The sequence below is a fragment of the Labrus mixtus genome, chromosome 16, assembly GCF_963584025.1.
Source record: "Labrus mixtus chromosome 16, fLabMix1.1, whole genome shotgun sequence".
Classification (NCBI taxonomy): domain Eukaryota; kingdom Metazoa; phylum Chordata; class Actinopteri; order Labriformes; family Labridae; genus Labrus; species Labrus mixtus.
This window is the reverse complement of record NC_083627.1, coordinates 8,746,519-8,761,726: the sequence shown is the minus strand read 5'-3', so window position 1 is coordinate 8,761,726 and position 15,208 is coordinate 8,746,519. Positions and strand designations below refer to the sequence as shown.

The window sequence follows — 15,208 nt, the reverse complement described above, 5'->3', positions numbered from 1 at the left end:
TACTTATTATCACAGTAAGGAAGAACACCATAGCCTAATAAACAAATAGACAACATTCAGTGTGGGAAGATGCAGACAACTCAAAGAGCTTATTTGAAGCCTCCACCTAAATAATGCTAAAATATCATCAAATTAAAAGACGACAACAACAAAAACAAACATAATTAAAATTCAGAAAAGAATATGTACACAGATATGTAGAGAAAATGTATGAACTGCATACAGTAACAATGACAAACAAAAGCAGAAAATGTGTGTATATGTGTGTGTGAGAGTGTGTGTTTATGTGTGTGTGCAACAGCTGTTTTTCAGGACATCAGCTGAAACATAATCTATTCATGAGGCCACCTTAAGTTGTAACCGCTTGTTTTTCCATTTGAAATGCACAGATGACTGCTTCATAAAAAATGTAAAGTGCCTTATGAAGTCATGTGTATTGTGGTCTCCGTGTTGGGTGGTGCCTGATTGTGATTGGCTGAGCAAGTGTAAAACACGACTCCTTCATTCTGATTGGCCCTCAGGCGCTTCCTCCAACGGTTGGAGTCTGCGCATTAGGCGCAGCGCTGAAATTCAAATTTGAACGGTAGTTGTTTTGTGAAGAGAGAAGTGAGAAGAGAAGCTGAGAGACGCGCAGCTCCTGCGTCTTTTGTTTTGTGTACATAAAGTGGTGTACAAAACTTTTAACTCACACGGTTTTTGTAACATATCTCGAGGAGTACCAACGGTGAATAATGGATCCGTTTACTGAGGTGAGTCGGTTATCTTATCAGCTAACGTCGCCTGTGTAGCTAGCTAGTGTAACGTGGAGTCAAAACAGTAGTTTACTGCTAAATCTTAAGTGCCAAACATGACATTTTGTATTTGATAAATCTATGTTACACGTTTTTATTCAATATGGAACAATGTTGATAACTTCCGTAGTGCTAAAGCGTGAGATAACCTTTCCATAAAGATGTGTACGGGTACGAGGTCATAGATTATAATAAGGTTAGTGAAACATGACACGTGTCGTTTCTTTGTCTCGTTAGTTCATTAAATGTACAGCTATCTATCACTTTCATCCTCTAAACTGCTGTTTATGTAATGTAGAGTATTAAAACGATCATACTTGATACATTTATTTCGGTTAGAGTTAATGCAGTTACAGTAGAAAGTAACTAAAAAAAGAATTACCACAGAAAATATGACAAGTAAACCAAAAGATTATGGACTATAAAGTTATTTTCCCTACTCATTGTCCATGTTTCCAGAACTTTAATACAAATATCCAAGTTAATACTAACATCAATATCTTAATTAATTAAGCTATCACAATCTTTCCCCTTCTCTGTACCAGTTTATGTCTTTCATGTATAATTACTTGGAAAGAAAATAGTCATGTCTGTCAAACAGTCTGTCAAACAGTGTTTTTCAAACTAAATTGCTCTGCCTCCATTTAAGGTAATGTTATGTGTCACCACTGGACACTGTCCAACACTTTGCCCTTTTTACTTCCTTTTTATTTGCTAAGCTTCCGTTCTGTTGCTGCAATACAAAAATAGGTATGATTATTTTATCAAATAACAGATCTTGTTGTTACTTCAGTATCCGCGCCAGTGCAGTTTGAAAATTCAAATCCAGGAACTAACAAGCAGGAGTGGCTCATTCACGAGGAATGCTGCTAAAAATGACTTGAGGTTTTCCACAGTGCCTGGAGAAATTGCGCAGGCGTGCAGTGCAGCTGCAGGAATGTGTTAGGACTTGCAGTTAACAGTACAGCAACAGTAAATCAGGTAGTGTGTGACAGGCAGGGTGTGAGGCCAAGGGAAGGGAATGCCATGGAGATAAAAGAGGAAGGAAAGAGGGCAGCAAACAGAGGCCCTTTTATCTGTTGGAGAAGGGCTGTATTGTGTGTCTTGGTGCTTTTAAAAGTAGAGACACTGAAAGTGTTTTTTTCCCTCATACTTGAATTCATCCACATGTTACCTGTGAAGATGTCGATTAAGCATATTTTGGCCTAACCATTCATACCACTTTTATCTCTGTTAGGTTTTATGTTCAGAACTAGTTTCAATGTGAATGTGAGATTGTTAAAATCAATTGCAAAGTTACAGAAACTATAAACTTCTCCTAATCCAGGGGAGGGGTTTTCTAAACTATTTGATGATCAAACAAGCACTACTAAAGAATCCCACAGGCGGTATGACATGTCAATTACCCCAGCTTCAGCACACCTTTCTTTCACACCTTGCAACTTTTTTCTTACTGGGGCGAAATTATACACTCTGATACACAGTTTCTGTCACAATTATTAGAAGTACACAAAAAAGCTGAAACACGTAGGGTTAGAAACCCCTCTGCTACCAGCGCACAAATAAAGATGCTTGTAGAGATTCATTCAAGGCACTGAAAACTGGTATTTTTTCCCCTTCTGTCTTCTCTATGTACACAAACAGACTTTGAGGTAAAACATAATTTTGTCTTTTTTCTAACCAGAAACTGTTGGAGCGGACTCGGGCTCGCAGAGAAAACCTGCAGAAGAAAATGTCAGAGAGACCAAATGCAGTAAACAGACATATGGTCAAAAGGCCCAGGGAGCCACTGGCTGACACAAACAGTGTGCTCAGTGAGCCAGTGATTGATAAAGGTATGAGTTTGATTGATGGCTGTCTACTGAAATTGATTGGCCACTGAGTTCCAGCTGTACTCTTATATCTCAAAATCTCTTCCTGGCAGCTCCACAGGTGTCCTCCAAGCCTTCTCCCTCCAAACGCAGTCGCTCAGGGGAAAATATCCAGCTTGCAGCCGGCGAGGAGAACCAGGAGCCTACCATGACTCGGGCCTTGACTCCCATGCTCTCAGATCCTCCCACAGACAAGAAACCCCCGACTGGCCCCACCAGCGTCCGACCTTCTACCTCCCTGGAGAAAACGGCCACACGGCCTGTTGTTCAGTCTCATCCAGGGCAGCTGAAAACTGCACAGCCGGAGCCAGAGAAGATGGCCGTCACCCCATCTCTTGATCATCATAGCAGCAGAGAAGCAGAGACGGTACCGGTGAGTACAGCCCAGCAGTGGAACGAGGAGCACCTGGTGGAAGATCCAGCTCCGTCTGCAGCTGGAATGAAGTCTCGTTTCCAGAGGCTGGCAGAGCAGCGAAAGTGCTGGGATGGAAGTGGTAAGAATATTTTTGTGAGCCGTTAGAGATGATTTTAGTCTTTTCAGATAAATTAACTTCAAATTAGCAGCCACTGTTCAAAGAATATCCAAGATCAAGGTGCCACTATTTTGAAGGTTGGACCTGACATTCATAAAGAAAAGGCCATGACGTGTCTAATGAAAAATGCTCAAACTTTGTTTTCCTTTCATTGAATTCGCTGAATATTGTTGCAGCACAAAGGGCACTTAGCTTGGGGACCTGCATACCAGGAGTTACATAAATTCAAAATGTTCTTATGGTGATCGTCAATGGTCTGATTTCCATTCTGATCAGTTTTGTTAGTAGCTTTCTCCCCGCCCTAATCAAACATCACCACCCTTTCAGCCGCCTCTGATGAAGTTCCAGACTGTGCTCCCCTGTCTCTGATGACGAGACAAGCTGAGATCCCAGCATCCGTCCCTCCCGCGTCCTCAGGAACTCCTCTGGGGAGGAAAGGACGACTGGCCAACCTCGCTGCCACCATCGGGTCCTGGGAAGATGATCTGAGCCATGCTAACATTCCCAACGAGCATGCAAAGGAGAAAGCTGGTACAGCTGCTCCTAAGTCAACTGTGAGAGAGGCTTCAGTGGCTTCCAGCACTAAACCAGGTGCTGCAGGCCATGTGGCAAGCAACAAGTCTACATCCAGTTCTCATCAGGTAGGCTACCTGGGGTGGTCTTAGTTTCAAGCTTTTTTGGTTATATCTATCTCAATTACATTTTATGATCTTGAATTTGGTGGTGTTTTTCTTTTTCTAACTTTTATGTGTAAATAGCAGCCCCTCTATTAAAAAGTGTGGGTCAATTTTGTTGCAACTCACTGCACTTGTTTCCCAGCCTCTGTTGTTTTCAATACGCTTGATTAATATGGACATTTTTACTATTTCCCTTTTGTAGTTTGTCAGTTCTCCAGTAAAATCCGGCCGAGTGGTTTTCCCAGGCCCTCAGAAGGCTGATGTTCCTGCAGCCAAACCAGCACTTCAGTCAGTCTCCAGTCCACAGAAGAGCTCCATCCAGACAAAAGCCTTCCCATCCAGTCCCCAGAAGGCCGGCCCCTCCTCTTCAACAGCAGTTCCTCAAAGTCCCCTGAAGAACCCGGCCCTCTCTAGGGGTCTCATCCCCTCCTCCAGCCCACAGAAGCCAGAACTCCGGACCAAACTCAATATTGTGGGCCCCCCTGTCACAGCTGGAACACCTGGTGAGTCATATTGGAGTTTAAATAGAAATATTGTACCAAGTTTGATACACGCTGATAGTCCAGATCCTACATGTCAGTCCTGTTGGTTATTTTCTTACATTAAGTAGCAAAACTTCTTACTTTGCCTTTGTTGTGTTTGAAAATATTGTACTTATTCTAAAGGAACATTGGTATCCTATTTGGTTTTTCTGGCTAATTTGTAATTATCCAAAAACCTTTATCCCACATCATATACAAAAACCAGAGCCAGATGTGTCTGTCAGATACATGTGGAGGAAAATAACCATAAACAAATTGTATTAATATTATACAGGTGTAAAATCCTTCCTGGAGCGCTTTGGAGAGAAGTGTCAGGAACGCACCAACCAGAACTCCCCAGCAGGGGGCAGCAGTCAGCCCAAGACTCCCACTGTAACCCCATCATCAGCCACACCAAACACTCGTCTGGTCCAGGAGAGGCTCAGAGCTGCCCAGGCTGCAAACACAACCACAGCTGATCTCACCCAAAGACAGAAACTGGTGGGTCAATGTCAGAGAGACAGCTGCAGCGTGTCCTCTTATTGTTACCACCATTTTGTTTGATAACCCTACTTTAAAATAAGATAATAATAAACTCCTCCTCATTTCAGGAGCGAGAGACTGAGCTGGCTCAGATTCGCAGCCGCTTCCAAAAGGGAAACAATATGTGGAAAAACAAAGATGAAGCAACTGAAACCAACGAAAAAACCCAGGAAGTCAAGGTTGGCCAACAATGATCTGAAGCATAAATGAGACACAACAGTCGTTTTCTGAAAACACATGCAAGATGATATGTCATAATGTTATTTTCAGGAGCCGATCTCTAAGCCTGTGGAGGTTAAAGTTGCCCCGAGTGAGCCACAGGATAAACCTGCAGCTACTACTGAGAGAACAGACACACCTGCAAAGTGCACCTCTAAAGGTATTTAATAAGAGATCACATTCAACAGTTTTTTTTCTTCCATGGTGATTAATTGTGCAGCAGAAATACCGGGAAAGTCAGAGAGAATTAAAATGTTGTTGGATGCTGCAAAAAGTTGTTTAGACATTGCGGATATCACAGGGGAAGAGCTGAATATAACGCTGAGAGAAGGACTGGCCTAAACCTAGACAATTGTGTCTGGGTCATAGAGCGGGAAAAACTGGACACTGAAAATAGTTGCACAAATTGAGTTAGAACAATCCAGATGGTGGCGGTAATGCAACACATATGGATGCCAACCGCCATAAAACTCAACAGAAGAACAGTTTTTCTTTTGTTGAGACATTGGAACAAATAACGCTCATCCATTGAGCTCTCTCTCTCTCTTGCACATATTCCCCTTGTTTTTCAAGCCTTGCTTCTTGAGAACAGCTGTGTTAAAAGTTATGTATTTTTTCACAGTATCTCTTTTACAAAATATGGTGAAGTTTTAACTTGTGGAAGTGGTGATGTTTTAACAACTTTTAACAAATTACCGTGTAAGAGTAGTCCCATGCTAAAATAAATAACTTTTGATTGATTCAACTTAAAAGTTAAGTTGATATGGACTCTAAAAACGCTGATTCCTGCATCATGCTGAACATAACGGACTGAACTGACGGTCCAAAGTTAGTATTTCCAGATAAAAAAATTATCACATTTGCTAAAAGGGCTTATAGACGTGTTCATCACAAAGGTGTGATAAATCACAATTCACTTTTTAAATTCAGTGATTAATCAGCTATCAATCCTACTATCAAGGTAACATGTGCTGACAGACTTGTGTAGTGTGAAAAAAAAAATTGATTTATATATTTTACATGACTTTTTGTGAAATAGCACCTTTTGGATTGTTGGGCACTCCTCCAGCATCCACATCCAGTCCTCTGAGGGTGGTGGCTCTTCCTGTGGTGGAAAGTAGAGGAGAAACCGCAGAAGAGGAGGAGGAGGAGGTGGTTAAGGAGAAAGAGATGAATGTGGACGGGTCCATAAACTCTCAGGTGATCAACGATCTGTTTGATGGGATCGATGACGAGGAGGAGGAGGAGGAAGATGCTCTGAATATCTCCTCCATGTCCATCCTCGCTCCGCTGGCAGAGACTGTAGCTGCCGTGGTGAAGAGTCCAAACAGAGGAATGATGGTAAGAAAAATGTTTCTCTCTGCTCACTCACCCGTCCTTTGAGTTCCTTTTAACGTTTGACCTTTTCCTTAAAATATTTTCGCCATGTCTCCGTGCAGACGTCAACTCCAGCCAGCTCGTTCATCGTGAAGAACAACACCCCGGAAAGTGTTTTCAAACGGAGCAAGTTCCAGAGGACTAACATGATCCGGACCGCCTCCTCAGACAGCATCGAGGCCATAGACGAGGACCACAAACTGCCGTACAGGTAAGAGGAGCACCTGCGTGGGGCCAGAGGTTAAATTTGGCTTTGTGTCTGGTGGAAGCTTCACCTTCAGACATCTTTGATCATGTGGACATTTGAACGAGTCTTTCAGTTGTTAAAATACAAACATCACAACACAACATTTTATGTAGCCTATTAATAACACGCTGTAACCAAGACATTAGGGGATTGTAGACTAACGACCTCCCCTCCCCCTGCAGGTCTAACGTGCATCTGTAGATCCATATTTTTCCAAAAAATTATTGGTATTGAGTAGGGCCGATTCAGTGGTAGCTGGATATTGAAAGGAACCTGATTTCATACCCTTACAAGAAGTGAAACAATGCCGCAGAAAATGTTTCACTTCTTCTTCTGCTGTCACTTTCTTCCTTGAGACATTTTTGCTAACGTGTACTGGACTGATAAGGATACAGCGACATAATTTTGTAATTACCGTTAGAAATGACAAATTCATAAATTGTTGCCAACTTCTGTATGATTGAGATGGGGATGGGAAGCAGTACGGAATATGCCAGAGGCAACTGCATCATAGTTTTATATGCACCAAAAACCTGAGATTGTCAAGTGGTGTCATTTATCTTTTATAGTCTTTTCAAATACATTTGACCCCACATAACGGATGGAATAAATATATAACACTTTTTTCACAAAATAAAATGGGCTTCTAAATATGTTTCTGATGAGTATCTTTACTTTCTCGTTTGTTAGCATCGATGCATACAGGTCCATCAGAGTGAAAGAGACGGAGAGACCTAACGTCAAACAGGTGATAGTGAGGAAAGAGGATGTTTCCAGCAGAGCCGAGGAGCCCCGAGGATCCAGTCTCTTCAGTATCAAACAGAAGATGAAGGTTTGGATTACAGCATGACTGTCCTCTTTACATTTTACTTCACGCTTTAGGAAAAGCAGTGATCATCTGGTGATCGTTTTTTACAGCTTTACTAACACTTTTTGTGTTTCTGCAGATTCTGACCAATGAGTTGAACCTGCAGCAGACGGTCATTCATCAGGCCAGTCAGGCGCTGAACTGCTGCACAGATGAAGAGCACGGCAAAGGATCGCAGGTGGAGGCCGAGGCCGAGAGGCTGCTGCTGGTGGCAAGTGAGTTATCCTCCACTCATGACTTAAATGTAGAACATTTTCTGCATATTATTGCTTAGCTTTATTAGCACAACTAGCTTTTCATGTGAATGTTTATCATTTTCTTACAATTTCAAACTAACCCACAAAGTTCAGTGAAAGTAAAAATAAAAACTCTGTCACGAAGGAGCAGTGAGGAGAGAAAAAACACCGGATTTCAAACCATGATACAACAAAACTTCATCAACCTGTCTGTGTATGTTTGAAGTTCTACTGATTAAAAAAACATCATTCCTTGTAGAGAAGAAGCTCCCTAACAGATCTCTAACACAAGTGATGAAAAACAAGCAAAACAGTCCCCGCACAGCAAAAACATGAACATTCATTATCATATCTGAACCACATAACACAGCCTTTTGAATTTCTGTGATTCCCTTCACACCTGCATCACTCCCTGAGCATCTTTGAAGATAGGAACAGCCAAGTCGTTTTAATCCCAAGAAATGAATGTGAGTTTTGGTGCCTCCCAGTTGTTGAATCAAAGCATCACTTTCATTCCTTATTTGACTTTCTCAGCCGAGAGGAGGGAGGCGTTGAAGGCAGAGCTGGACCGTCTGAAAGGAGACCCAGCGGGCCAGAAAAAGGCCCCCCCAGCCCCAGAACCTGCCGGCATGTTCGCCTCTAAAGGCTCCATCAGCCTGCAGGAGCTACGCCTGCCTCTCAAGGCAGAATTTGTTTGCTCAACAGCCAACAAGCCAGGTAAGCTGGAAGTATTTACACCACAATATAAAGTAGCAGCCCACTGTTAGTTTTGATATTTAGATAGAATTAGTTTCATGATGGTTATACCATTGGTGGATGAGTGTTTACTGAACTGATTGTTGTATTATTATTTTTCCTTAACTGTTTCAGAGTCCACCAAATACTCCTTCTTCATCATGATTCGAGCCGGAGCAGAGAACACGGTGGCCACGCCGTTAGCCAGCACACACCGCGGTCTCAGCGGGGACACACTCGCCTTCCCCACCAAGTTCAACATGTAAATAACACTTTACATTACATATTATAATCCTTAGAATATTATCTGCTGCATTTTAGTATTCATCAGTTTATATTGAACATATTGGCATTAAACGCTCTCCTGAACGCCATCTCTTCCAGTCCTGAGGTCTCCAGCAACTTTGAGATTGATATCGAGGTCTATGGCCTGGTGAGTAGCATCCATCCTGGTTAACAGATAACAACACAATAATTCTAAAACTAGAAACATCGCCCAGCCTTAGTTTGTACACAGTTATTGGACAACTGACACATTCATCTTATGACCTGCTTCTCACTCATGACCCTTCTGATGTCGTCTTCAGGTGCAGAAGCCTGAGATCGGCATGGACAAGAAGAAAAAACAGAGCAAGTCGAAGGTAAATTCTGCTTATTTTTTTCATGTTTTTTAAATTTCCTTCCAAAATGGAAAAGGCAGTCGATCAACTCATCATGCTTTTATAATGAACAAAGTGTGTGTGTGTTCAGATCGTGTGGAGACAGGTCCATGAGGCTCATGATTTGTGTATGTCGGTATGAACAGATTCAAATTCAATTCCTCACGTGTTGTCGGTGGGTGTGCACGCACTGTGGGAGCGTGAACATGTCACTGGAGCTGCAATGAAACATGACTTTTATTATTGGATGTCACATCCTTTAGTCTCATCAGTCAATCGTTTGGTCCATGATGATATGTTTTCAGTCCAGTGTAAATATTTACACTTTAATATGATGACGGAGAGAAGCAGGAAATCTAAATGTCACAGGGCTGAGAACAGCATCAGGACCGTTTGCTGTAAATTCTGTCAATGACTCAAAAACAAAAATCAGTTTTTAAAAGTCATCAGTGTAAAACAGTTTGTCTTCACATGTTGAGGTTTGCATTTGCATTTCGTTTTGGTAGGATGTGAGCGAGCAGTCAGTAAACAAACTTCCCTCTGACACTTTTTACCCTCACATCTTTCCTGCACTAACATTGACCTTCTTGTCATATTTCTAGGCGATCACTCCTAAAAGATTCCTCGCCATCACTGTACGTATTTCTAATGACTTTTCAAACGCTCCTTAAATATGATCTTACACATTTCTTTCACTTTATTAATAATTTGTATAATCAAACTTCTAAACTGTTTTTGAAATGTAGTTTATTCATTTTGTTTTTTTCTTTATTTTTATTTCAGAAAAGTTCACAGACACCAGGTATGTACATTCATACATTACTGTAAAATAAATATATTAATTAGAGATTTTTCTATTTATGTCATTAATGGCTTATTGACAATGTGATTCCCGTGTGTAAATGTTTGAACATTTTTTTTTTTGTGTAATTTAATAAATGACAATCAAAAGTAGAAAAAAAAGACATGAAAACCGGAGCAAAATGTAACTCTGACACCTAGTGTTTAAAAAGGGTACTGCAGTTTAAATCCAAGACCTTTGAGAGAGCTGTCTCACCCCACCCCCTGCCTCTCTAGAGTCGATGCTCACACAGGTTGCCATGTGCTGGACACTGAAGCTTCAGTGTTTAGCCAAAACCATTACCTGATATCATAAACTGCTGTTTTCCTCTGAAGTCAAATGTTGTTTGAAACACATATAAACATCTCTGCGAAATGTAGAGCACATTTAAAACCCGTGCACTGCTCCTTTAAGCTTCATATGACCCATTAATGAACTCTTTCTTCGCTCTGTGCAGTTGTTGCGAGTCCAGGCGGCCCGAATGCTGTTCGCACCAGTAACTTCGTCCTGGTCGGTTCACACAAGCTCACCCTGACGTCTATCGGGAAAAACAAATTTGCTCTGGAGAAGGTATGTAATGTTTCTACTTTATATTCTCCTAAAGTCTTTTCTTCTTTGCTTTTCATCTCATAAGGCTTGGCTTTTGTCCAAAAATTAGCATGTGTCCATGCCTTCTTTGTGTCGTCTTGTGTGGCTGTTCTTAATTTGTGCTGGGACTCTTGGGAGGCTCCCAGTAACTCTGTTTGTTCTCCTGGGACAGCATGCTTCACCTGTGCTGTCATTCACCTGCCCTGCTATCTTTCTTTTAGATCAAATATGAAGGAGGTGAAAGAGAACTGCTCAGTGACATGTTTCATAAAAAGGTTACTACTTGTCCCTCTGTTTGCTTTCTTTCTTGTGGTTTGTTTGGGAACGAGGGTTAAACATGCCTAACCTCCGTCGTCACACTAACAAGTCAGTAAATCTGATCACATGGGGGATAAAGACCTGCTTCTTAATTGTGTGTGCTCCACAATTTAACAAAGAAAAGGCCTTTATTTAATAACTGCACCCTCTAGCATCAAGCACAGAGATCTTCCTCTAACGTATCTGTTCTTTCAATGAAAGGTGCCGTTTCTGTGTCCATTGGAGGGCCACGTCTTCCTGAAGATGCAGTGTGAGGTGGGCTCAAAGGTGGAGGAGAAGGGCTTCCTGGTGAGTGCAATTTCTCCCTACAAGTTAACTATCACAGAGTAGAGCTCACCCAATACGATACTGGGGTGCAGGATAGCCTGGTGGATATGTTGCGTGCCCCATGTACAGAGGCTAGAGTCCTCATCACAGCGGCCGTGGAATTGAATCCGACATTGGCCCTTTGCTGCATGTCATCCCCCCCAGCTCTCTCGTCCCAAACATTCCTGCTTCTCTTCAGCTGTCTCATCCTTTACAGGGTTACAAACAATATATCTTAAAAATAAATCGATTTTAGTAGAGGAATAAAACGCTAATAAATAAGAAGGAATACAATTACAGAGACACTTGCCGATTTAGTACATTCTTGAGCTGGGAGAATTTGTTTTTATCTTTTTGATGTTATATTTGACTCTGCAAATGTGCAGGAGTTTGCCTGCTAATTTTGGTAATTAAAGACGATAAAAATAAACCGATATTTGCAGCCTATCACTTCTAGTTTTGATTCGTTGGCATAGAAACATGCATGTATAGATGATGTGATTTTTTTCTGAATCATATCTCAGTTTGTAACTCTGTGACAACATCCTGAGAGTTAGCAGGATATATCTCTGATAGACTCATATCAGCAGAGGATTGTATCAATCACACTCTGTTTTAGATCTCATGAGAAGCTAACATCTGTCCTTCTTTCAGACGATGTTTGAGGATGTCAGCGGATTTGGATCGTGGCACAGGAGGTGGTGTGTCTTATCAGGATACTGCATCTCCTACTGGACTTACCCCGACGATGAGAAGCGCAAGGTAACGACTGTTAATCTATCCGTTGTACACATGCACCCCTGAAACTGTCAACTGTCAATTATAAACATGTCATCAGCCTCGCCTGCTCACTCACAGGGAATTGTCCTGAATGTCATTCAGACGTCTCTGTTCACACTTAAATTGTCATCCCCGAATTACAATTTAAAAAACGTTGTTAGTTCCGACCAAGCAACCTGATTGGACAAGAGGCATTCCATGAGTGCTGGGACTTTTCACATGATGTATCACCCCGGCTCAGCCAAGAGTTCTGAATGAGTTAAACTGACACTTAGTGCTGATCTTGTCACTGGTTTTATGATCAGATTCTTTTTTCTTTTTTTTTTAAACATACAAGTAAAGCTTCAAACCACAGGGTAGCTGCTCTGTGGAATGGTATGGTAACCATGGATACCAACGGAGTGCAGTACTTGGCAACAGTGTAGTTTCAGTTAAATTGTGGAACTAGTTGAGTTTATAACTTGTATAAAAGTTACATCACACTCAAGGTTGAGATGTTGTTCTGGTGATCGCTCTGCTGTGATCATCTTCGCTACGAGCGAATCCCAGCAGTGCTGATATCCAGTAGAACATATCGACCTTGAGTGTGATATTGCTTAATTAACTTACAGTTTTACTTCACCAACATTAGTAAACGATGACCCCGGCCTGTCTGTTCTGTCTTCGTTGACTCCGTTTAATTTGTGTATTTTTTTTCCCCCCTTCCATCAGAAACCCATCGGTCGCATCAACCTGGCCAACTGCACCAGCAAGAAGGTGGAACCAGTAAACCGAGAGTTCTGTGCCAGACCGAACACAGTGGAGCTCATCACAGTGAGACCTCAGAGAGAGGACGACAGAGAGACACTGGTCAGTCAGTGCCAGAACACCATGTGTGTCACCAAGTAAGCCCCTCCCTACTCTTCATGCATATAAGCACAAACGCATGAATCTGTGTTTGAACTGACGGTGACACTGATTGTCCTCTCTGTGCAGAAACTGGCTGAGTGCCGACACTAAAGACGAGAGGAATCTGTGGATGAGGAAACTGAACCAGATTCTGGTGGATCTGCGGATGTGGCAGCCTGACGCCTGTTACAGGCCGCTGTAATCTCTGCACTTTGTCACACCCAGCCCTTCTATTTTGGACTGTCAATATCAGTGGCGCGTGCAAATACCAAGTGCAATACACTCTAAGAAATGTTTAATATTTTTGACTTGGATGAGTAACCAGACGGATTAGATGTCGAGTATAAGAGAGCAAATATAAGCCATACATGTGGAACATTTCAGTATTCTGTGGAGGAGTCAGCGTTTTATTTTTAAACATTTTCACTCTGTTTCGATGCTCTTTATGTTTCTCGGTGCTGTTGAGAATATTTTGTGTGCTTGACACATAATGCATGGCTTTAAAAATATTTGGTTTCAAAGCTGAGATCGTTATATAAATGTTGAAATGACCGATGAATATTAATTTTGAAGCACAACCGTTTTATCACATTTTATCCTGCTCGAGCGCACAGACAGATACGGATTCTTTTGGGAGGTGTTACTTTTTATATATTTAGCTTTTATAACTCGCGGCAGGACTTTCAGGTCGGTTGTCTTCGGTGCCGTGCGCAGATTATTTCCGTTTTCGACTTTTATCGTGTTTGTAATGTTTGTTCAAGTTTATTTTATTGTCTCTGTGGAAGTAGAAATGGAAAGCTACTCGAGGTCTGCTACATATTCAGCACAATACAACAGCACACTGCTCAGTATTTGTGTTTTTGTATGCAAAAAAAAAAAGACGAGTTTGAGGAGGATCCTAGTTTTTTCCACAGCGTTGTGACTATAAGAAGCTGACGTAGATGATGATTTCACCCATTGATTTTTTTGGACTCAGGTTTTACATGGTGTTGACATTCATACCGACCAGCCTGGTTTTCTGAAACCATAAGTACCCACATTAGGATGAGAGGGTGGATCTGAGGGGTAGTGAGGGGTTTGAAAACTTAAAAAAAAATCTTTGCTAAAGCTAGCTTGGTTAGCCAGGTGCATCTGTAAATCACTGAAGCTTACGTCCAAAGGGCTGCTAAGTTTTAGCTAGCGAGAAAACAGGCTACGGACCAAATGCGTACCAGAGTGTCTCTGAATGAAAATGAACACGTCTAATTCATCCTCTGCTTTATTTTGTCTTTTTTACTCTGAATTGATCCATGATTTAATAAATGAACATCACGCTGTTTTGAATAAGACTCAAAGCTTGAGATTGAGCCCATAAATGTTTGCTGAGCGAATAAATTTTCAAAAATCTCATTTAGTTTAGACTTCGATACAAATGCACTTGTCGCCACGTGCTGGTCGATTTGAAGACTGCAGATTAAACCTTTTTGCATTGTCTGCATGATTCTGCAACGAAGGTTATGGTACAAATTGAAGCATTTTGCAGAGTACGAATAAAGTTTCCAGTGCCCTCTGGTGGACAAACTATGTAACACCACCTTTGAAGCTTCGCTCACACGCTGACACACACACATCGGTTTTCACAACAGAAAGACCAGCTTATTTATTAACCAGCTGTTACTCATGCAGCAACGTGAGTGAGTGAGGAGAAAAAGAAGACTACTTCTATTCCCACCATCATTCTGCCTTTTAGGATGTTTTATGCACCCATTGTTTATCCTGCTTTCTTCAGCAGCAAATTCTGTCTTTAAGAATAACGTACCAGGAACACAATCCTGAAGATTCAAAGCTCTGTCTGTTTGTTGTTTCATTATAAAAGGAGACTTCCAAAAGGTTATTTTCTTGTGTTATTATTGTGTATTTTTATTTAGCTTGTGTTACTATTAGGTGCAGGTGTTTGTGAATGAATGCACATTTTTAAAAAATCTACACCCGATGTCTTTTTACTGCGTTGTCATTTTCATCATGAAGAATATAAGCAGGAGATAAGTGCTTGGCTGCATTCGATACTTAAAAAGACTTAAATTCTTCATATTGTCACATGTATGTGGAGACTTAAATAAATGCCTGCTTCGACTGAAATGCATCAGGTCCCTAATGTTCAAACATTTTATGCAAATGCAACATGAAAGTGAATGTTGCATGATTTTGAAACAGGAGAAACTAAGATGTTT

At 41.4% G+C, this 15,208-nt stretch overlaps 3 protein-coding genes across 4 annotated transcripts in view; 2 read left to right on the top strand and 1 right to left on the bottom strand.

Annotated features, from left to right (window-relative positions):
• The window catches only part of umad1 (UBAP1-MVB12-associated (UMA) domain containing 1), a 177,867-nt gene that overhangs the window by 33,849 nt on the left and 128,810 nt on the right, over positions 1–15,208 (top strand). The gene's annotated exons all lie outside the window — the stretch shown is intronic.
• Positions 1–15,208, bottom strand: part of ngly1 (N-glycanase 1) — a 281,389-nt gene that overhangs the window by 168,875 nt on the left and 97,306 nt on the right. The window lies entirely within an intron of this gene.
• anln (anillin, actin binding protein) lies at positions 585–14,869 on the top strand. Of its 2 annotated transcripts, XM_061059271.1 has the most exons (24): positions 585–749; positions 2,476–2,626; positions 2,716–3,156; positions 3,523–3,836; positions 4,075–4,375; positions 4,689–4,894; positions 5,005–5,115; positions 5,207–5,315; positions 6,195–6,496; positions 6,595–6,743; positions 7,470–7,611; positions 7,727–7,862; positions 8,418–8,600; positions 8,754–8,880; positions 9,003–9,051; positions 9,206–9,259; positions 9,880–9,912; positions 10,061–10,079; positions 10,576–10,688; positions 10,928–10,981; positions 11,226–11,312; positions 11,985–12,092; positions 12,822–12,994; positions 13,086–14,869. In XM_061059271.1, exons 1-24 carry the CDS (start codon positions 732–734, stop codon positions 13,198–13,200), a joined length of 3,495 nt encoding a protein of 1,164 aa, XP_060915254.1. In that variant the 5' UTR covers positions 585–731; the 3' UTR covers positions 13,201–14,869. The 2 variants fall into 2 exon arrangements, with proteins under 2 accessions (XP_060915254.1, XP_060915255.1); XM_061059272.1 differs by lacking the exon at positions 10,928–10,981 and having other exon boundaries at positions 586–749.